At 53.4% G+C, this 21,442-nt stretch overlaps 1 protein-coding gene across 6 annotated transcripts; it reads left to right on the plus strand.

Moving 5' to 3' along the window:
- Positions 1-156: 156 nt before the first annotated feature.
- Positions 157-21,056, plus strand: IP6K3 (inositol hexakisphosphate kinase 3). Of its 6 annotated transcripts, none has more exons than XM_074564571.1 (7): positions 157-809; positions 1,783-1,999; positions 10,619-10,945; positions 15,889-16,111; positions 17,139-17,311; positions 18,082-18,257; positions 19,494-21,056. In XM_074564571.1, the coding sequence occupies exons 2-7, from the start codon at positions 1,786-1,788 to the stop codon at positions 19,962-19,964; spliced, it is 1,584 nt and encodes a 527-aa protein (XP_074420672.1). In that variant the 5' UTR covers positions 157-809; positions 1,783-1,785; the 3' UTR covers positions 19,965-21,056. The 6 variants fall into 6 exon arrangements, with proteins under 6 accessions (XP_074420672.1, XP_074420673.1, XP_074420675.1 ...); XM_074564573.1 differs by lacking the exons at positions 157-809; positions 1,783-1,999 and adding exons at positions 6,806-6,888; positions 9,116-9,607; XM_074564572.1 differs by lacking the exon at positions 157-809 and having other exon boundaries at positions 1,669-1,999.
- The last annotated feature ends 386 nt before the right edge of the window (positions 21,057-21,442 follow it).

Consider the following 21,442-nt stretch of genomic DNA (forward strand, 5'->3'; position numbering starts at 1 on the left):
TCAAATAGATCCTGCTCCGGGGACCTCGCAGGTTCTAAGAATAAGACTGAAGATGGCACGGGGATTGCGTGACAGCTGAATGAGACGACGTGGATCCTTGTGACGCTCGGTGGCCAGCTGCAATAACCAGCAGTCTCACGTGTTTGGTTGCAAGTTAAATCTGTGTTTCGGGCATAGCTGGCGTTAAGCAGAGGTGTGTTTGAAGAGCAGTTAGCTTCTTTAGCTGCAGTTTGTAGAGACTGACAGCTTGGAGGACGGTTTAGCAGCTGATCAGTATTCCTGTGGCCCGTAATAAAGCAGTTTATTTAAAGCAGGAATGAGATGGTGCAATAAGTCTATGGTAACCGAGGGTGCCTCAAGCTTCGTGTGTTTTGCACTTGTTTTCTGAAAGGCAGGTCCCTGGCGCGCTGAAGTCAACAGCCGCTGCAGAAACCCTTGACTCTGGTCCAAGCTGCTGATCCTGTGTGTTGTGGCATCCTCAGGCCGCGGTTAACTCGCCTGGTTTATGGGACAGGTGATGGAATAGGAAGACTGGGAAGTAGTGAGGGAAGTGTTGGATACAGTGCTGGAGTGGGATGGATGTCCCTTCCTGCCCGTGCTCCCAGGCTGTTGCTTGTCACTGGATGTATCGCTTCCCTCCTTGTGTCCCAAAGGTTAATGCGCTTTAAGCAAAGCCATCACAAAGCACTGTAAAAGGGGGGATATTTATGTCAAGGAAAAAGGCAAAAAGTCAACTCCGACTATTTTCCAGATCCCCAGGGTTTCCAAGGTTGCTTGGTGAGTAGGAGACACACAAGCGCATCTTGCTGGTAAGTCTGAGTTGTCTTTAGTGTCTGTTTCCTTGAGTGTTTTCAATTCCACTCTCACCTGAGTGTCGGTGACTCAGACCGTGTGCTACCGCGAGTTTCAACTTCAGAGTCTGCTCCTGAAACGGCACGAGTCGTCCGTGAATCATCATTGTGTAATCACTGTGGACATGGTTGACTCACTCGTGTTTGTTTAGAGAGATGCTTAATTAATCTCATAATGTGGGTCTGGGTGACGAAGGAGGAGACTTCCACGGGCAGAGGAGGAGGTTGGCTCCGTGGCAGTCGGTGGGAGCTGGCTGCCGCGCCTCTGGCGTTGGGTTGTTGCTAAGGTATGGGAACAAAGGGGAACGCAAGGTTAAATCTCTCCTCCGAACCTGCGTTCCCGTTCAGATGCTTTTACCCAGTCCAGGTTGCTAAGTTACAGCTGAAATATATTCAAGGTTAGGAAACAGTCTTCGGTTTGGTGTAATTACATGTGCCAGAGGATGTTTGCTTTCAACCAAGCTGCCACGATATTTTCTGTGATAGTCTTGGCCCCGTGTCCCTTCTTCCATTTGCTGTCTTGAGAGCAGAGAAGACTGCTTTCATGCCACGCTCGCTGCCAAGCTCCTGCTTGCTCCGAACAAACTGTATGAATGATTTCTGCGGTACCAGCAGTTTTTCCCAGAACCCCAGGCCCATTCAAAGAAGAGGGACTGGCTGGGTTCTTCATCCCGCTGCCCTGCTCTCCTTACAACTTGCCTTCACTCAACCAGTCACTAACGTCCCCCTCCCACTTTCTTGCAAAGTATTAAGTTTCTATAAATAAATTCCCCAACGGTGGGCTGATAAAGCCGTCGCATCCCTTTACTGTCAGGAAGGAAAACACGTACCAACAAGGAATCTAAAATAAAATTTGCCCTTTATCTTTTCATTTCCTGCTTCCATTTAAAGCCTTTCACATTAAATGTTTTGTCTCCTGCTGACATGACAGCTGATGCTGTGCCTTATTTATGGGGCGCGGAGTCAGGGCGCTGTGCCAGTTCTCCTGGAAAGATCAAGGCGAACCGGAGAAGAAGGAGCATGGCCAGCGAGTCCTGCCCGAAGGCGCCTCCCTCCGGCACGGCCCCTGTCCGAAGCAATCACTCCCCGGTGCCTCCCCCCGGGATTTCCACCGTGGCTTCCTTCAACCTTTAAAGAACAGCCTCCAGGTAGGTGTTTGCAAAAGGGTTTTTGTGCATGTTAATGAAGGGACCCTCGCTCTTGTGGAGGGCGAGGTGCGAGTCCTGTCCCACCTCCCTGCCCCTCGGGGGGCTGCCAGCAGAGCAGGCTCCATCGCGGGGACCAGACCTCTGCGCTCACCTCACAGCAGCACTTTAATTTTGTAGGAACACTTCTGTAAGGCTGGTGAGGTCTGACGCAAAGCCCACGGGTGTCTTTGAATGAGGAGACCCCAACGGGTTGTGGAAACCTTGCTTGGCTTCGAGCTCGCCTCACCCAGGGACAGTGTTGGCTCTGCACTGCAGGAACCCCCCGAGCTCCCCCTCCCGCGGCTCCTGGCGGAGCAGCAGTGCCCTGGGGACACCAGAACCTCCGCTGATGTCCCCTCTGATGGAGGAGACCACCTGCCCTGTGTCACTTCACAGTGACCTACTGTAAGGCTAGATTCAGTGTTTACATCCCAACTTCAAAACAGCTCTCGGCATCCAAACAGCAACAGCAGAGGAAAACACCAAGGGTGGCTGGGAGCAGGGCTGGGCTCGCAGGCTGCGGTTGAGCTAATTCCACGTAAACCAGCTCAGAAATGGATCCAGGGATGGTCCCTGTGCTCCCTCCAGGAGAGCAGCTCCTGCTTTGCTCCCAGCTGGGGTCCCAAAGGTGCCACTAGCAGCAAGGACACCCTGACAAGGGGTTACGTGTGTGTGTGTGCCAGCCACCGGGTGAGGCTCCAGCACCCAGCAGCAGCACGAAGGGCATTTCCATCCCAGCGCTGGCTCGGGGCAAGGGGCTGACCCAGCCTGGCTGTCCTGGTGTCACCGTGCCATTGTGGCAGCTCACATCTGGCACCGCTGCCCGCCTAGGGAGAGCATGGAGGATAAAGCGACAGCAAAGACTTAAGGATGGTGCAAAGCCTTTAGAGATGGAAAGGGGAAAAACCCGCACCATTGGTATCTGTGCGGGATGGGAAAGGATGGGCACAGCACAACGGGGTCAGCGTCAGGTCCCTGCGTGTCTTGGGCAGTTTTTGTTGTTTTTCTTCAATGTCCAAGGCAATCCTCAGTCACGCAGTTTTATTCCAGCTCTCCCTGCAGATAGAAAAGTAGTGGTTTAATAGGAGAAGGGCCCTGCACGGGTCATGTCAGGATGAGGCCCGGTGGTGCTGAGGTTACCCGGGGGCTGGGGACCGGGCAGCCCTGGCTCACTCCAGCCTTGGCATCCTCCTCTGTAGATGACAACCTGCCCACCCTGCCCCGCGTCTGGGCCGGGCTGGGAGAGGTTTGGAGCCGGGACCGAGGCGGCAGCCTGCAGGCTAGCCAAGGGTAATAATATCTTTGTGCCCGTAATTAGTTCCTAATTAGCATAGTTTTAATATGAGCCAGGATTGCTCTTCCCTTAGAGGGCTCTGCTTTTTACAAGAGGCTGAGTAATTGCCTCTGCGGCTCTGCGGCCCTTCGGCAGCGGCAATCAGCCCGGCTGCCTGCGCGGGGACCCCGCAGCTGCTCCTGGGCTCCGGCTCGAGCATCCTCCGTGCGCTTGTTTTAATGGAGCGATAACTGCAAAGGACATGTCTCCCGGCCCGGCAATACACCCGACATAAAAATGAGATTGCTTCAATTAACACACGCATTAAAAATACATACGCTCTCCGGCAGGACGGGCTTCTGCCAAGGAGAAAGGTGTGCGCCGGTGATGTGCTGCAGCAGCCGGACACCCGTGCTGGGCTCCCTGGGGCCACGGGGCAAACCTGGGTGCCTGGTCCTGTCTCTCACTGAGCCCAAGGGACCGCCCCCCCACCCCCAGCATGGTCCCAGCCCCCTCCTACCAGCTCAATAACGATTAGATTTAAAGCCTGGCGTGTTTGGGGATCGCATACTGGCTTGGCTTCTCTTTTTGGGGGCTTTTGGAGCAATGTGCCGTTGCGGGTGAAGATGAGAATAAGGGATGTCGGGACTCGCTGCTTGCCCGTGCCACCCACGTGGCAGCATGGGGAGAGGGAGCCGGCTTGGAGCCCTGCCCTGTCTGTCCTGGAAAAGGAGGAGGAAACGCCAAGGCCAGCTGGACTTAGGGGATGGGAAGAGGGAGAAGCAGATGCTGGGAACCAGCATGTTCCTGCTGCTGGGCTGGTCTGTGATGCCGAGCGGTGGCACGTGGGGACGCCGTCCTGTGACGCTGAGCCTTTTCCAGCTGCACAGGAGAGAGAGCTGGTGTCTGCATCCATCACCCCTGGCTTGCTGAAGGGCAAGAGGTGCTACAGCCCTGGGACAGCTTGGGCCATGTCACCTGTGCCCCTGTCGCAGGAGAGCCAGGGGTTTTGGTGCTAAGCCCTGTCTATTTAAGCTCAGGCGGGATGGAGAAGGCAGCAGCCGGGTCCAGGTCTGCACCAGCATCCCCAGGTCTGGGTCGGCCCTTCCTTGCGTCGCTGTCCCCTTTAACGGCACCTAAACCCACCGAAAACCTCTCACCGGGGGTATGTTATCGAGCGCGAGTTCTCCACAACCCTACAGCAGCAACATTTAAGGATAACCGACAGCTCAGCCGTTTGCCGAGGGGATGCGACCAGGGATGATGCTGTAGTGAGGGGCATGCAGCGGGGAAGGGGAGGCCATAAGCTGTTGGTAGGGGGGGACGCACCGTGGCTGGCCTCGCAGAGTGCCCACATCAGCTTTTTTTCCTTCAGAAACCAAGCTTTTATTTTAAAAAAAGCACTTTCCTGATCTAAAATACCAGCATACAGCAGAGTGAAGTCAGGGCTTGGGTATCAGGGGGTCTGTGTTTCATCCTCGTCTTTAATCTCAGCCTCTGCCCCTGACCATCAGTTCGATCCCTCTGGTCTTCGTGAGCCCGTTTTCTCCCCTCCAGTTAGTGAGAATTACCACATCCATCAATCGTTATCTCAACAGCAAGCTTTTCTTCCCAACCTCCTGCCGTTTTGCTGCAAAGCCCCTCCCAGCGCCTCCCCCTTTGCAGCCCGCGGGGCCCCAGTCGTGGGCACTGATTTACTAACGTCCCCCGGGTTATCACTGGGGACTGGTCCAGAACCCCCGGCATGGGGGGATGAGAGCAGGCACCACCCCCTGCTTGTCCTGGGGGATGCCTGGATCCCCTAAATAATAGACGGGTTGTGTCTTCTTGGGATGGATGGGGCTGGCATGGCGTGTCCAGGGCAGCCGGCCCTTGGCATGTGCCGGAGCGGACGCCCGGCAGTGGGTGTTTGTTTCTCCCCCGGGGGTGGAGGGGGTCCGGAGGGGGACACACACGCTGTCCTTGCCTCACTGGAGGAGACAATTCGGCCCTGGCAGGAAGCTCCCTGGGACTTTTCCATTCCCCCACCGGTCCCAAAGTGCCGCGGTGTCATTTTTCCCTGCACAAGGCTGTTGGCAGGGTCGGGGCTGGGCGTCTGCGGGCTCCGCTCCCTCATCCACTCACCTGCTGCCCAGCTTCGGGCAAGCCCTGCTCTTGCCCCGTGCCTTGCCCCCCTTGCCGTAAATAGCTTTTCTTTGCCAAAAAGACTGGTGATTTGGTCTGTCCCGCAGCATCCCGCCTCCTCTCGCCGCCTCCCTCCAGCGCTTGCAGCCCCTTTGCCCGTCCTCCCCTGCGTTGCCCCGGCGTGTTTTCCCCCTGCAGGGAGCAAACAGCCCGTGGGTTTGTCTGCTGGGAGCTCTGGGAAGCCGGTGTCCATCCCGCACCCACTGCCAGCTCCCAACCTTCCTCCCCAGGGAGGCGATAAACGCCGGCGGGGCTGAGCCAGGGAGGCTTTTGCGGGTTGTACGGGGGAAAACACACCGGAAAAAAGCAACAGTTGTTTTCCTGGGCAGACTATTGCACAAGGTTAGCCGGAGCGTGGCCATGCTTTCTGGAAAGCCTCGCAGACGGCCGGCCCCTTCTCTTTCCATCCTTAACCCTCTCGCACAGGCGGCATTGTTTTCCTTTTGCCACCCAAGGGTGTCTCTCCCCCCCTTTAAAGCTCAGCTGTCAGCTGGACATACCAGGCGCTTGCCAGCACCGACGGCAGCAGTCAGGTGATGGCCCAAATGCCCGCGGGCTCCCCCCGCTCCTTCATTTCTCACACTCGAACCACGCCGAGAAGCAGCGAGAAACGCAGCCCCGGCAGCACCCTGAGCCCCGGCAGCGCCCCGAGGCCACACTCGGCACCCAGCCCCCGCCGGCCACCCACACCCAGCAGGTGAGCTCCAGGGCGGCTTCTGCATCAGCGCCGGCCGCCTTCCAGGGCAGGATGGACATGGGCGGGATGAACAAGGGCTTTGTTTCGGAGCGTGGGTGGGATGTTATTCGGGAGGCTCCAAGCATGTGGCTTGCGGGAAGGGCTGGGAGCTGGGGTGGGGGGACAGCTGGCACCCGGAGGGGCTGGTGCGAGCCTCTGCAGCATCCATGGGGTCTGCAAAACGTGAGCCTGGTGGCTTTTGATTCTCCATCGCACTCGTGGCATTGCTGGAAAGCACGGAGAGGCTGGGCAAAAAGGCAGATGGTGTTTGGTGGTGTGAAAGGCTGAAATTGGGCAGGGGGGGTGAGGGCACCTGTGCCCTTTCCCACAGGACCCCATTCCATGGCACTGCTGGCAGCCCCAGGCTTGCTATGGTGGTCCAAAGGCATGTTCCCGCATCCCGCCGGGAAGCCTGGCCCTCGCCAGCCCCGCTGCCGCCCCACACCATCTCCCGATGCCCAGGCCAGCCCCGGAGGGGGCAGGGGGGTGGCAGCAGCCCCAGATAATGCGACTCCCATCCCTCCCCGTGCACGCCCATCCCCTTCCCGCAAAGCAGCCAAATAAATCCTTCGGTGCAGCAAACCCAACCTTGGCATCTTCTTCAGGAGGGACCAGTCATCGACTTTAGGAACATCATTTTCTGTCAGGAAAGGAAACGTAAGATAAAAGAGCTGAGGGTTTCTGCGTGTAAGGATTTATGGCAGGATGGTTGGAGCTGGGTTTCTTGCCGAGAGCTGAGCTTTTCGCTCCCAGCGTGATGCTGCCCCGCAAGTAGTTCTGACTTTGGCTGCAGACGAGGGAAGAGCAGGGAAGGCAGATTTGGAGGTTCATTGAGGGTTGTAGCCATTTGCCTGCCCCTGCGAACAGCCCGAGTCTGCGTCCAGCCCTGCCGGGATGGGTTCTGAGCTGGAACCGGTAGGATTTTCCTTATGGCCAAGGTGTGGCGGAGTTTGGAGGGACGAGGCTGAAGGGAGACGGGGCGATCGGGCTTTGCCCGCACCTCGGGCTGGGCTGGGCTGGCGCCCGGTGCAGGACCTGGCTTTGAATCCAGGTCAGCTCCAGTGCCAAGAGCTACGGCCATGCGAGTCTCTTCAAATTAACAGCTATGCTATTTTCTTGCCTTTAATACAGCAAAAAAAAAAAAAAAATTAGCAGCCCCCTGCAGTGCTTGAAAGCCGACGCTGCGCAGGGTGCTCTGGGGAGCCGGGTCCCCCAGAGGTAAAGGTGTTGCACGTGATATATAAGACTAAGAACTTGGTTCTGTGCTGACAGGGCACTTGTTTTTGAAGTTTTTGCTTTTTAATATTCCAAAGTATTTCTGCTAAGAGGACCCCAGCCCTTGACGAGGTTTGGGCTTTTCCGCGAGGGTCGGGCTGTCTGGTTTTGCCCCCAGCGCGTCAGACTGGGTTCTGCTTGGGCTGGGATGCAGCAGGCACGAATTGAAGAGGAGAGAATTTAATCTGCTCCATTTCTTTTGGCTGCGTTTAGAGTTGGGAGTAAATAACCTGTTTAGCTCAAACTCTTTTTGACATTTGGCCCTCGGTGGGAGCGGGGCGGGCGGTGACGGTACCCGGCCATCGGTGTCCCCGCGGGCCCCTGATGGTGCCCATCAGCCCGTCAGCTCCTCGACACACATTCGTGGTCCTTAAAAACGCAGATCTGGCTCAGGCCAGTGATGCTGCTGCGAAGGGAAGGTGGTGTGTTCCGACAGCCACCGGGGAGAACAGCTGGGAGATGCAGATGTTTTAAAATATTTACTTTTTTTTTTTTTTTTTTTTTTTCCCCCCTGAAGAGGGGAGTTCTCTTTATTTTCCTTCCCCAATATTTTCTGACTCCTCTTCATCCGCAGTGCCTGGGTTGCCTTTTTATTTTCATTTTTTTTTTTTCTAGCTAGGGGAAAAATAGGCAAGGTTTCTGGTTTTGTTTTTGAGGATACAGATTTATCTGTAATTCCGTGTATTTTTAGTGACGTAAATATCTTTTGGCATTTGCGATAACTTGAGCTGGCAGAGGTGATTTATTTCGAGAGTGTCTTGTTTCAGAGGAGCTCAGAGCAGCTCGGTAAGTGTTTGCGGTAACATTTATCTGCTCCGAATGGACGAGCTGCTTCAGAGCATAAACCAAATGAAAAGAGCCCCTTTCTCGTACTGCAAATCTCGCTCCGAGTTTTGCTTAAGGGAAAACAATAAGAGCCTTATCAAATTCTTTGGAGGGTGGTTTTCCCCCCAACCCTCTTGGCGATGCCAAGGTTGCCAGAATTCTGTGTGTTACGTCAGCCGAGTTTTCAGCCTTGGACTGGCTCTGAAGCCATACACGCCGGTTTGCAGCCCTGTTGCTCTCTCTGCTCCAAAGGGGTGTTACGACAAATCCGCTTTTTGCTTTTCTCTCTTTTTTTTTTGTTTTTTTTTTTTTTTTAAAGGAGGGATAAGAAAAACCCCCACAAACCTACAGCTTTCAAGGCAGAAATCCTCTTCAAAAGTTGCCACGACTTCACAAAATGCTAAATGCTTTTATTAACTTCTAGAAAAGCTCTGAGGAGCTGCTTTCTTCCCCGGCTGAAAAGCCCTCACCTGAGCGGCCGGGGCTTTGTTCCCTCTGGCTGGTACAGGCTGGGAATTGCAGAGGAGAAATTCCTCTCCAAAGAGTGACGAAAGAATAGGAAAACGTCGGGGAGGGGTGGGGGAACCCCACAACCCCTTTGGGGAAGGTAAAGGAGCTGCTCCGGGTGTTCCGGAGGTTGGAGTGTTTTTTCTCCCCCTTCCACCTGCTTCATCCAAGCGAAACGCAAACCTGCGCCGAGGGCTCGTTTCTTCGGCGGTTTAATTGCAGCAGGAGGAGGGCGAAGGGGAAATTCAGGCAGCAGAGCTCGGGCTCTTTGTTGCAGGGTGAGGAACACGCTGCCTTTCAGTGGGAAAGCTCCTGGATTGGGCTGGAAGTGCCGGCACTGGGGAAAAGGCTCTGCCCTCCCTGCAGAGACCTGGCAGCGGCTGCCCGCCGTGGGAAACGCCGGCTTTATTCCTGGCGGGAGCAGGGAGGTACCAGCATCCCTCGGCTCTTCGGTGTCTCCCGGTCAAGGAGGGGGTGACGGTGTTGGCATCACCTTGCCCGGTCCCAGCAAGGCTTGGGGTTGGCAGAGGTGGTGCCGCTCACCCAGCAACACATCCTGGAGGCTTTGCTAGAGAGAAATGGCTCTTCCGAAGACGTTGTTATCAACTGCGCTGGGTTTCTTCTAGCAAAAATTGGATGCAAAACTCCCCAAGCCAGGCTGAAGGTGGAGGAACAAGGAGAAAGTCACCCGTGCTAACAGGGACAGGCAAACCAGGGCTCTGCACACCCTTTTTGAGGGCTGCAGGAACATGGACCAGTCCTCAAAAGGGTGATTTTATTTTTATTTTCCCCATTCCTTTTAATTTGGGGTCTGGCTTGTCTTCCTCTGATTTTACTGCCTCGATGGTATGAAGCCAGATGCCTCTCCAGTGTAAATATTAGCTCAGCTGCCTTTTTGTCGTCCCCAGGGGCTGTGGGGTTCCCCTGCCCCGTGTCCACCAGAGCAAGAGCCACCCAGGGGCTTCTTGCAAAGAACAAAGTGAAGGGGTGGGTGATGCTGGGTGCTTGCAGGGGAAGCCAAGGCAGTGCAGCACAGGTGCGCTCCATGTCTGTCAAAATCAGAGAGGAATTTCTCTCGGGGGCTGGAATCAGGAATGGATCTGTTGGGCTGCAGCAGAGAGAGAGCGCGGGGGAGCCGGCGCTTGGGTGCAAACCATCTCGGTGCTGGTTTGACACATCTTCGTGCCACGTGTTAGCACAACGGAGGAAACACTCCTGCTAATGCTCTGGTGTTAAATGACAAGGGAATGTCCCAAACTCAGATTTCTTTAGAAGGTGCAGAAAATGTTGATAACCCCGTCAGCCGCGTTAAGGGGCAAGGGACTGCCCAGGGAGTCCAGCCGCTTTATTAATAAACCTCCTTTGGAAGGAATGTTCTAGCTTGGGAAAGACTAAGACCATCATTAGCACTGTCTCGTAAGGCAAACTGGGGCTGTTTCACAGCAAGGGGTGTCATTAACACAGCGTATTAATAACCTGGCATTACCAGCCCAAGGAATGCCCTGATCCAGCTGCTTTGATGAGGCCACCGCATTAACCTGATAGCTCTTCTCGATCATTCCCCTCTCTTTCTTTTGCTCACAACAGGTCTAAATTGCGTGGTTTCTGGACTCTCTACTTCAGGCTGGGGCTCCCTTCCAGCCCCTGGGCACCTGAAGGCCTCATCCCACCCGGCTGCGTCCTCGATACCCGGCCCTGGCTGCGGGATGCCGGCGCAGATGGTGGCTTTGTGGTGGCTCGTCCCCCTTTCTCACACTCCCCCATACCCTCTGTTTTGCAGACACTGTCGGTGAAGATCCAGCGTGGGTGTTAACTGGCCTGGCGGAGTATGTCCCAAATCCCACTCCCGATCTCCCTTTGCTGCTACTAAAGGGGAGCAACTCCCCCGTCCGCCTCTCGCCCAGCACCATGGTGGGGCAGAGCCCTCTGGAGCCCAGCGAGAGCCGGACCGCCGTCCTCCTGGAGCCCTTCGTCCATCAGGTGGGCGGCCACATGAGCATGATGAAGTACGACGAGCACACGGTCTGCAAGCCCCTGGTCTTGCAGGAGCTGAGCTTCTACGAGTCGCTGCCCTTGGCCATGAGGCAGTTCACGCCCCAGTATAAAGGTAAGGAGAGAGACTGGGGAAGGAGCTAAGGGCCAGTGTTGTCACTGGGATTAGTCCTGAGACTGGGAGAAGGGCTGGTGGGACCCGGTCGGGGCTGGCTCTGAGGTATGGAGCCCCGTCACTCGTGCGCGTTTTGGAGTGCAAGGATGCTTCCCGCGTGAGTGTGAGCACAGGAGCAGGTCTGGGAGGGTTTCCGGGGTCTCTGTGGCTGATGGGGGGAGTCTCTGATGGCTAATAAGGGATAAGCGCTGGCTGATGGCACCAGGAGATCCTCCCCTCTGCCCATCCCCTTGCTGCCATGGTCAGCCTTGGTAACGCAGGGGATGCTCGTTATGTCAAGCAGGGATGAAACTGGTTTGCTTCCAAGTGGGACAGGCATGAGAAGGTGGAGGCTGAGAGCATGGACACGATCCCTCCCAGGGAGCCGCGAGCCCGGGCAGCGCAGGAGCGAGAGAGGGCAAACACAGAAAAAAACAGAGAACAAGAGGCAGGAATAGGCTGGGGTTTCCCATCAGTGTTCGCTTTGAGGATTGTGCAGGTCATGGCTGCAGGTGGGTTGGTCTGATGGCATGCGAATGGCGGCACTGAATAGGTGCAGGGACCAGGACAGTCTTGTTCCAAACAGGATTCACAAGATCTGACACATTACGTGCCCTGTTCAGTAGAGCTTTGACTTAGCATCCCTGATTAAAAAGGCGTTCTGTACCCAGGGCAGAGCTCGGGGTGCCCACGTGCATGGTCCCGTTGCTCCAGGCCTTGGTTTCGGAGGAGGTGAAGGTTTGTGTCAGAGACAGAGGAGTTGGGGAGAGCAAGGAAAGGGTCAGGGTTGGCACCAGCATGAGCTGGGGGAGAGACAGTCCTTGGGGCCACCATGAAACACCGAGCCTGAAGAAACAGCCCAGAGTTGTCTCAAGCATCGCTTTGGCCGGTTGCTCCACCTTAGCCAAGCCCCGCTCCCCCCAGCGCTCCTGTAAGCCCTGGTCCCTGGGAAACCAGAGGCACGGACCACTTAGCTTCTTAAAAATCCCATCCAGGTGGCTGTTCACCCACAAGGGAGACATTCCTGGGACAGGGGAGAGCCTCCCGCCTGCCCCTCTCGCTGCCCGGTGCCCCCCATCACTGCCCGGTGCCCCCCATCGCTGCCCGGTCCCCCCCTTCAGTTTCCCTGTCCCTGACTCTCCTTGCCCTGCACCACTTTCCCAGCTGAATTTCTCAACCGGGCTACTGGAAATCAGCACTCGGTGTCTGTGGGGGTCCTGGCATATTTTTTAAAGCCATCCTCCCTCCCTCCCTCCCTCCCTTTCTTATTCCCTCACTATTTCTGCTTTTACTGCCAGACTTGTGCTGCTCGTAAAGCTCCCGACCCTGGATTTTTGCGAGAGGCGAGAAGCTCAGCTGTCACCTGAAAACTTAAAATATCTTTTGGTCCTTCAGCGTTACAGAAAAGAGCTCGAAGTGTCAGCCGCGGTTTCGATGCGCTTCCAATCCAATCTCTCCCTTTCCCAGAAAGTCAGGGGCCTTTGCAGATTTATGGGACCATATTAAAAAGATGCTTAAGAAAGAAAAAAGTCTTCCTCTAAGCAGTTTTCTTTAGCGGGGGCCAGGGTTTGGTGACAGAAAGCTGGGCCCTGCTCTGTCTCTAATAAAGATGTTAAGCAGTCCCAGCTTATCAGTTCAGGGGTGGCCCGGTTATTAATACCTTTTTGTCTTCTTTTTCTCTTCCATTGCAAGTCCCAGTGAGTTTTGCGACGAGGGGTAATTAAATAGCAATTCTTCTCCAATTTGGCATTGGGCACGCACATTTTTAATTCTGATGATAACTGTCCCGGCCCTGACCGCCGGGGAAAATTACAGAGGTGGAACGTTTTCCCACGAGGCTGATGGGGGAGATGAGCATCAGGGAGAATAATCCGGAGGTCTTCATCACCCACCCCTTCACACGTGTCCGTGTTCCTCATCTCTATTCTTAGGCTGCAGGGGGGGGACACACGGGGACGGCTCGGGGACCATTATGTAATGGTGACATTATGTGCGGCGGTGATCAAATGTCACCATTCAAATCGAACACGGAGTCGGCCGCTTAAAAAGAATGTCCACCGCTCGCTTAAGCGTTTCAGGCAGGTTGGTGACCTTGGGACCGCCTTTGCCCCCCCCTCCAACCCCCCCCATCCCCTCGCAAACCTCTGCCTGCCCCGAGCGGAGCCTGCGAAGGGGACGCTGGGCTTGTTTTCAAGCCCGGCTCTGCTCAGATTTCTATTGCACACGGCAGTGAATACACGCACATGTAAATTTAAAAATAAACCCATGAGGGCAGAGCTACAGAGGATGACCGGGATGCCGCTAGCATGGTGACAGCAGCCGTAAATACCCGCTGGTGCTGGACAGGAGAGGGCTGGCGGTTTGGGTGACGCTAAAAGGCCAGCAAAGAGAAATACCTAAATACACCTTTGCTCCCAGATAGCTCCTTTCCTGTTGCGATAGAAGAGAAGGTCAGTAGCCATCTGTTACGGGTTTGGTTTGCACACGTAGGTCACCTGCAGGACATATGCAAACCCCGTATGGAAGCACATTAGGAAACAAAAGTCTTTTTCAGGCTGAAACGTAGCTTTTTGAAGGCATAGTCTTCAGCGGGAAGGAGCGAGACGATCACATTCCCTGGCAATTTAACTGCTCATTCTTGCCTTTGAAAATCTCCCCGTTAATTTTCATATTAATTTAAGATACTTAAGGACTCTTAGTTTCATGCTATATATAACGTTTTTAGGGCCAGATTGTCAGCACTATGCAAATCAGCGCAGCCCCATTGACTTGCAGATATGTAATTGGGGCAGTTTTTAAGGTTACAGGCTGCTACAGCGCCGTAACTGAGGCGGAGCGCTAGATTGGGAATCCAGGACTCCGTTCGCCTCGCAGTGACTTCTTAAAAATAAAAAGGCTTTGATTTAGGCAAAAGATAGGCTGGCTTTTTTTGCCGACCTACGTCCCGTGAAAATTCAAAGCAGGCATCCGAGCTGATAGGAATTTCACTTGCTCTCAGTTATCTGTAAAATGGGATTTTTACGAACGGGACTCAGTGAAAGGTGGGTAACGTTGGAGCCCGAGGAAGACAGAGCTCCCCGTGCTCACCATCACCGGGAGCAAAGGACTGAGATGGCTAAAAATATTACTTACCCCCTAATTAAGGTTTCCAGCCCCCCAGCTCCCTTAGCAAAGCAGCCTGTGTGTATTCCTCCCCCATTGCAGTGCAAAATTAGCCGATTTAACCAAGCCTGCCACGGCACGCTGCTCGGATTAATGCTGATTTTACAGCAAAATGGAACAGAAAGGGCTGTGGTACCTGAGCAGGGGGGCTGTACGGAGGGGGGCAGGGAAGCGCATTCGAATACAGCTGGAGCTGGAGGGTTACGGGGTGCAGGACCCGGGCAGGGACGGGCACCCCGAGTCCAGTGGAGGTGTCTGGTGGCTGCAGACACACCGGGCTGCGGCAATTCAGGCGATGAAAACCTCCCTCTGTCAGCAAAAGGCAGCAGGCAGGACTCCGCGCGCACGCAGACAGAGGGGGCAAATCCTTCTGCCTGTGTTTGCTCCCCATAATCTCGCTTTACATGGCGAGGAGGGAGTTTGTGTATTTATTTGCTTTGGCAAATTTGCTTGGGAGAACAGAGCGCCCTTGTTTGTTAAGCTGCCGAAATGCATCTCCCCGCAGCGCCCAACAGACCAAGCGAGGATCCCCCGGGGACAGTTGGATAAAACCCAGCTCCGCGTGTTGCTAACGGGGAGGGTGAGGGGGGGCTCTTTCCAGTGATGAGTTTTGCTGGTCCAACAGCCTCCACCGTGCTCTTTTGGATCTGCCTTCCTGCAGCGAGACTGGAAAGCAGCAGGGTACGACTCACGCGGCTGGCATCCCCCCTGAGACCCAAAGCGGGGATGCTCTAAAAATGCCTCCGCTGCTTTGAGAGGCTCAGGCAGCCCCGACGGGGGGCTGCAGGAGCAGGACTGCGGTTATCAGCCTTTCCCAGAAAGGTCAGAGCCGGCTGGTACGCCAGCCATGGCCATTCCTGCTCTGTCATTTGAGACGCGGAGGCAGCCGTCCCCGTGGCGCGGATGGGCCGAGGCTGGGCTAAATCTGTGATGGGCTGAATGGCATCCGAGCCCTGTGATTCCCGCTAGTGTCAGGGAAAAATCGCAATGCTAAAATACACAATGGCGTTTTAAGCACTTAAGGTGGAAAGTCATAATCCCCGCTCATGGTCATATTCCCCCTCGTGCCACAACACGGGGCATGTACGGGTCTCTCCCATCAGCCGTTTGGGTGGTGCTGGTCCTTGGGCGCTTGGGGAAGGACACGACTGTGACAATGTTCGGGCATCACGTACGCGGGCAGCGCTGCCAGCCCATGCCTCTGCCCTTACTCCTGGGGCCTCTCCAATGAAAAGAAGGAGTTGGCATGCTGGTTGTCTTTGGAAAATTCCTAGTCCCCAAACCCTCCCTTTGCTTCCTGCCAATGAAAAGCATTTCCAACCTTGCCCTGTCTTAAAAAGTGAGACCTAAATCCCTTGTCATAAATAACCCAGGAGCTCCGGGTCCAACGCAGGGGTCTTTGCTGGGTCACTTGCGGCATAGCAGAGCCTGGAGGGATGGGGGACAAAGGAACATGATGTTCAGAGGAGGCAGGTTTCAAGCCCAGCCTCCAGAGGAGGGAACATTAGAAAAGCCTGTGGCTGTTTTCCAGGGTCTCAGACTAATGTTGTTTATTGGACCCCAAATCAGAGGGGGTTCAGTGGCCACTAAAACCCAAGGAGGCAACTGTCCTGCTGAGTGCCAGCACTCTCAGGGAGGCTGGACCACCTCGGGCTGGTGCAGATGGTGGCCAAACCTGTACGGTAACCCACAGGTTAATCTCACTCTGGTTTGGTTTTTTCCCCTTTGTTTTTTTTGTCTAGGCATCGTTTCCGTGCACCTCAAAAAAGACAGCCTCGGCAACCTGACCCTGCTCGCCAGCCCCAGCCTGCAGACGGAGAGCTGCGGCCGGCTGGATAACGCCATCGGCGACTCCTCGGTGACGATATGGCACAAATGCAAGTGGGCTGCCAGCACCGGCACCGGCAGCGAGCACACGTGCGTCAAGTGGAGTCACACGCAGCTCACCAAGACCTTCAAAGACAGGTGAGGGTCTGCCGCTCCCTGCGCATCTCCTCCTGGTCCTCGCCTGCCCCTTTGGGTAGGGTCTAACGGGGATGGTTTTGGTGGCACAACTCCTGGTTTAAAGCAAAGTGAGCAAAAGCAATGCCCAACCAAGGCGAAGAAAGCAAAGCCCAGCTTGGTGGCTTCATGGTTCATCTCTTGGTGATGGAGCGGGGCAGATTTGGCTATCGCTGAGATGCCGTTACTCCAATATGTGCCTTAAACTGCTTTAAACCTGTTTCCCCGGAGCGCCCCGTGCTCCAAAAGGAGAAGAGGCCTCAGGAGAAGAGCCACCAAGCACACAGCACACAATGGACGCCCTTCCGCTGGTAACCAGCCAGAATTAGCAGCCTCGAGGGTGGCTCGATCCTGTCCTCGTCCCAGGGGAGAGCTGTCTCTGAAAGGCATCGTGGTGCTTGCAAGCACACCGTGACCTTAGGGCTTGCAGGGGCTTTCCGCAAGACATATTCCCTCTTAAACTGGTTCAGAGAAGACCTAGGTCAGCTATGACTGAAGGGTGCAATATTGCTACCGTGAATCCGCTGCCCTCGGCGTGACGGGAGTTATGGTTTTTCAATGAGAGAGAGCAAGGAATGACCCTGCTAGGAGAACAAATCTCTTTGCTCCCTCCTTGCCCTCCTCGAAACCAGACCCTCTCTATTGGGAATCGTTCCTATTGTGGGACAATTTGCCTGTGTTGTGCCCGTTAGGGGGATAAATAGCGATTCCTGGTCATTGGCGCCATGAATGGCGCTTTTCATAGGAGCCAAGCACACTTTGAAATGATAATCAAAGAAAATATTGGCATGCAGCAATAGCTGGCTTTCTGAAAATTACTTTTACGGAGTAACAAAGGGTCTCCACAGGTTGGACATGATGAATATGTTTCCTTTGAGAGTCCCTGAAAATTCACCTTATCAAGTTTGAGGCTCTACAAAAGAGAGGGGGGGAGGAATATTCTCTTCTGGAGCTTATAAACCAAACGTGTTCTTTTGTGTGTTTTGTCTAGCTGCCCGGGGAAGATGCTATTGAGGACAGACCTTCAGTACCGCACAGATTCACTTTTGGAAGATGCGAACAGAAACCAGCCAGAAAGAAACAGCTACAACCCCTGGGGACTGCACTGTCACAGGCAGCACCTGAACCGCATGTCCTCCAAGCATAATGAGAACAAACTTCATCGTATCCTTTTTCCTCTCTCGCCTCCAGCCTAGTCTTGGCTACAAATAACAGCTCATCATCGATGCATGTTTTATCGCAGGGGGTAGGCATCCCTCCTCTGCCCAGTCCCTGGGAAAATACAGAATATACAGAATTTAGCTGCTCTGATCCTCTCCCACCGCTCCGTTGGACTAGACGATCATTGGAGGTCCCTTCCTGCTGAAATATTCTGTTCTGTTCTGTTCTATTCTATTCTATTCTATTCTATTCTATTCTATTCTATTCTATTCTATTCTATTCTATTCTATTCTAAAAAGAAGCCCCTAAACCAAAACCAAAACCCACTTCCCGTAAAAGGTATTCAGCGTAAGCCAAGGATCCCCTTGGCATACATTTAAAAACACGACTACAGAGGAATTAGCAGCTGCCTCGCCTTTTATTTTCCTATTACACTTCATTCCCCCCCAGTCATGTGAGTAACACAGCTTAACAACTTCGCCCACACCCGCCGGAGCGAGTCCAGCGCTGAGGCAAGGTGTCGGGTTGACAGCCCAGGGCTGTCGTGTCACGAGACAATGGAGCTGGTGGTGCTTTAATTGGTAGGACTGTACTACAGTAAATTAACTGAAATTGGCAGCAAGGGGCCTCTAGCAATGACATGTTGGTAAAATTGGCTCAGAAAGTCTCATTACAGTTGTGAGCTATTACGGAGAGCGTCAGCAGTTGCTCTGATTTAAGACCTCTTTCAATTAGAATTTAAAAGTATTGGGTTTCCCTTAACTCAAATTCAGAGTTTCTATTGCTTGAAAATGTGGTATCAAAATACAACTATCCCTGCATCCTGGACTTAAAGATGGGAACCCGGCAGCACGGCGATGATGCCTCGGAGGAGAAGAAAGCCCGGCACATCAAGAAGTGTGAACAAAGCACCTCTGCGTCTCTGGGCGTTCGCATCTGTGGGATGCAGGTAAGAGGGAGCCTCGGTCCTTTTGGTGTTTGCCCGACACACGGCTTGAAACCAAGCTGGAAATCTAAAGGGACTCTCCGTTGGCATAAATTGAAGCGGTTTCATTCCCGTCTCCCTCCAAATACAGGCTGTAAGGACTGACCACTCGGCTGTGTGTCCTGTCCTCAAACAGGAGAGGACGCTTAGGGAAGAGTACGGAACATGGCACATACGGGGGGTGACCCTTGCCCGTGTCCCCTCTTTGGCTTCGGGAGATTCGGCTGCATGAGCACCACCCCGCACCGCTGCCACCAGTGTGAGCAGCTGGGACCAGTTTACCCCAGCTGAGAATCTGCCTGTAGACGGACACAGATTCCCCTCTCACGCTCAGCCCTTGGCTGCTGCACAAAAAAGAAAAACCAAAAAGCATCCCTTGCCCCGCTCGTGCGAGGGCAGAGCTGTCTCAGCCTGTCACCGCAAGAGCGAGGGCTTTATTTTGTGCTAAATATTGTGGTTCCTCTTGCTCAGAATCGCTGCCCTTCCTCCTGGAAACCACACATTTGTTTCACTCGCACTTCTCAAGCGGGTTTCAAAATGTTGTTCTGCTGTGCCTGAAGGATAATTATGACAATGATGATCATAAAGCACACATACAGCGGCATAAAGACTCGGTGTCAAAACCCGTGTCCCCTTCTGGTCTTTGACATCCTTCTGTCGAGCAAATTATCCTTTAAATTACAACTGGCGTGTGAGCTAATTCTAAATTCACTCCTTCATTTCTTAGTCGGCGCTACCTGAGCCTCACATGCAAATTTCTGTCTACTTCTTGTCTCTCTGTGTTTAAGAAAGCAAGATTATTGCTACCCGTGCATTACGTATTGCGAGAAGGCACAAAGCTGGGGTCTTCCTGTGCCGCTGCAAACTCCTACCATCGCCAGCGGGAAAACGCTGTAAATCACTAGTGACGCGGCTATGACTTTACAGCTATTTGGGTTTCCCGAAGGGGTGATTTATAGCAGTACAACAAGAATCTGCGCTAGTGGTTTAAATTGAATAGTTTAAATCTCCAGAAAAGACAGGCGGTGGGGTTCAGCGAGAAGCCTGCAGTACCTTGCCAGCATTGCTAGGTATGGCCAGACTGCAGAGGATCCGTGTCCCGTTCCTCAGCGTGGCTCTGAAGTTTTTAGGTTAGGGTGAAATCTAGAGCTTTGGGAAAACCGACCAACTGAATCTGGATTGTTGCTCTCTTTCCTCAAGGTTTACCAAGCGGACACTGGCCATTTTCTCTGCAAAGATAAGTATTATGGCAGGAAACTCTCACCGGAGGGATTCAGGCAAACCTTGCGCCAGTTCCTGTGCAACGGTAACCACCTCCGAACGGATCTCCTGGAGCCCATCATCCTGCGGCTGAAAGCTCTGCTCTCCGTCATTAGGAAGCAAAGCTCTTACAGGTTCTACTCCAGCTCACTTCTCATCATTTACGATGGACAGGAGCACAAGGAGAACACGGCACCCTTGGATAATCACCTTCACTTCCAAAAAACAAACTGCACCACTCCACATGGCACGAGTCACTCCAGAGTCGACGTTCGCATGATAGACTTTGCCCACACCACTTTCAAAGGCTCCAAATGCAATCACACCACTCACGACGGGCCAGACCACGGCTATATCTTCGGCCTGGAGAACCTTATCAAAATCCTTCAGAATATCTCAGAAGGAAAATGACACATTCTGTGAAATAGCCTGGATTTACTAGTGACCGATAGCCCTGAAAAGTACCGCATTGGGTCAGTTGTACGGGACCCTCACAGCTGCTGGATGTCACGTGCATGGAACGAAGAGCACGGACAGCTTGCTAGGAAAGTGCAAAAAAACCGCTACGTGCCATTACTGAACTCAAGCGTAAAAAGCAAAGAGCTGAAAGAATCTGTTCTGCCTGCAATCCATCAGAAGATTTATTTTCCTTTCTTCTTGTACTGCTGTCCTTGATTTATTTGTGAGCCAAAAGAAAGCATTACTTGAAAGAGTCTTAATGATAAAATAGGACCTGCTCACCTCTACACTCAGGAAGCCAAGCGGGCTAAGGAGATATTGTGCGTTTGAGTGAGACTATTAAAGTGAGCTGGCAGGTCGGAACAGATTGCGGCGTGACTTCCAGCTCACGCTCGACGCTACGGGCTGAAGGCAGAGACAACGAGCGGGAGAGAAAAACGCGCCCCCCTGACATCCAGGCTCCACCTGCCCAGCGCCGCAAGACGGCCGGTTGTTCTCCCAACGGCACGGGTGGTGAAACGGACGAGATGCCGCAGAGGTTCTGCGCTGCTTCAGGCGTAAAAGCGGCGGGGGGGGGGCCTGAGACCAAGGACTCGACCTCGCAAGGGTTTAATATCCCTGCGGGATTGTTAACAGTTTCCAGAAACTTTCTAAGCAAAGGGCTCCATAGGGGCTGGGAAGTAAGGGAATGCGACGATTCTGTCAGATATCAGTCACAACAAACATTCACATCACTGGATTTTTGCTTAAAAAAAAGAAAACAAAAAGTTAAAAAAAAAGTGTGAGATTGAGTCAGGGACTAGACACTAAAGGTCACCTAGAAATTCTTTGATACAAATATTGTGCGTGTGTTTGGAAGAGACAATAACAAAAGACTCAAAATGTTTACAGCTTTTGTGGACAGATTTTATTATTACAGAACAAACATAATTCCTTCCTGCGTGGTGTGGGAAACATGACAGATGTCCTTACACAAGGAACAGAGTTACACAACCCCATTACTGGGGAGTGGGGATATAAATAAAGTTGTCTAAGTAACTCTCACCTGATGCCCATCTCTTTTTCACTTCCAGAGGATCCTTAAGTTACGTTACCTTTTGCTTAGGGCTGTATGTTTTGAAAAAAGCAGTTGTTTTCCGCAGGTTTAAACACCAGATCTCAAGGGAGAGCCCTCCACTTGTATTTTACTGCATACAGCTGGTGAATTGCTACGATTTATAGCTGGAAAATTTAAGTCATCTGGCCCAGCTGCGTATTTTACTTGGCCTAAAGTCCATCAGGGAAGACCTCATTATTTACTGGATATTGTTCACAGTGTTGCACATTTCATGCCTACAGATGACTATAAAAAAGGCCACAAACACTCTGCTTCAGTAGCGAATGGCCTGAGTCACCGATTGTCTTGGCTCACACACGTGCAGCAGGGTCCT

The sequence above is a fragment of the Larus michahellis genome, chromosome 21 (assembly GCF_964199755.1).
Source record: "Larus michahellis chromosome 21, bLarMic1.1, whole genome shotgun sequence".
Taxonomy (NCBI): Eukaryota; Metazoa; Chordata; class Aves; order Charadriiformes; family Laridae; genus Larus; species Larus michahellis.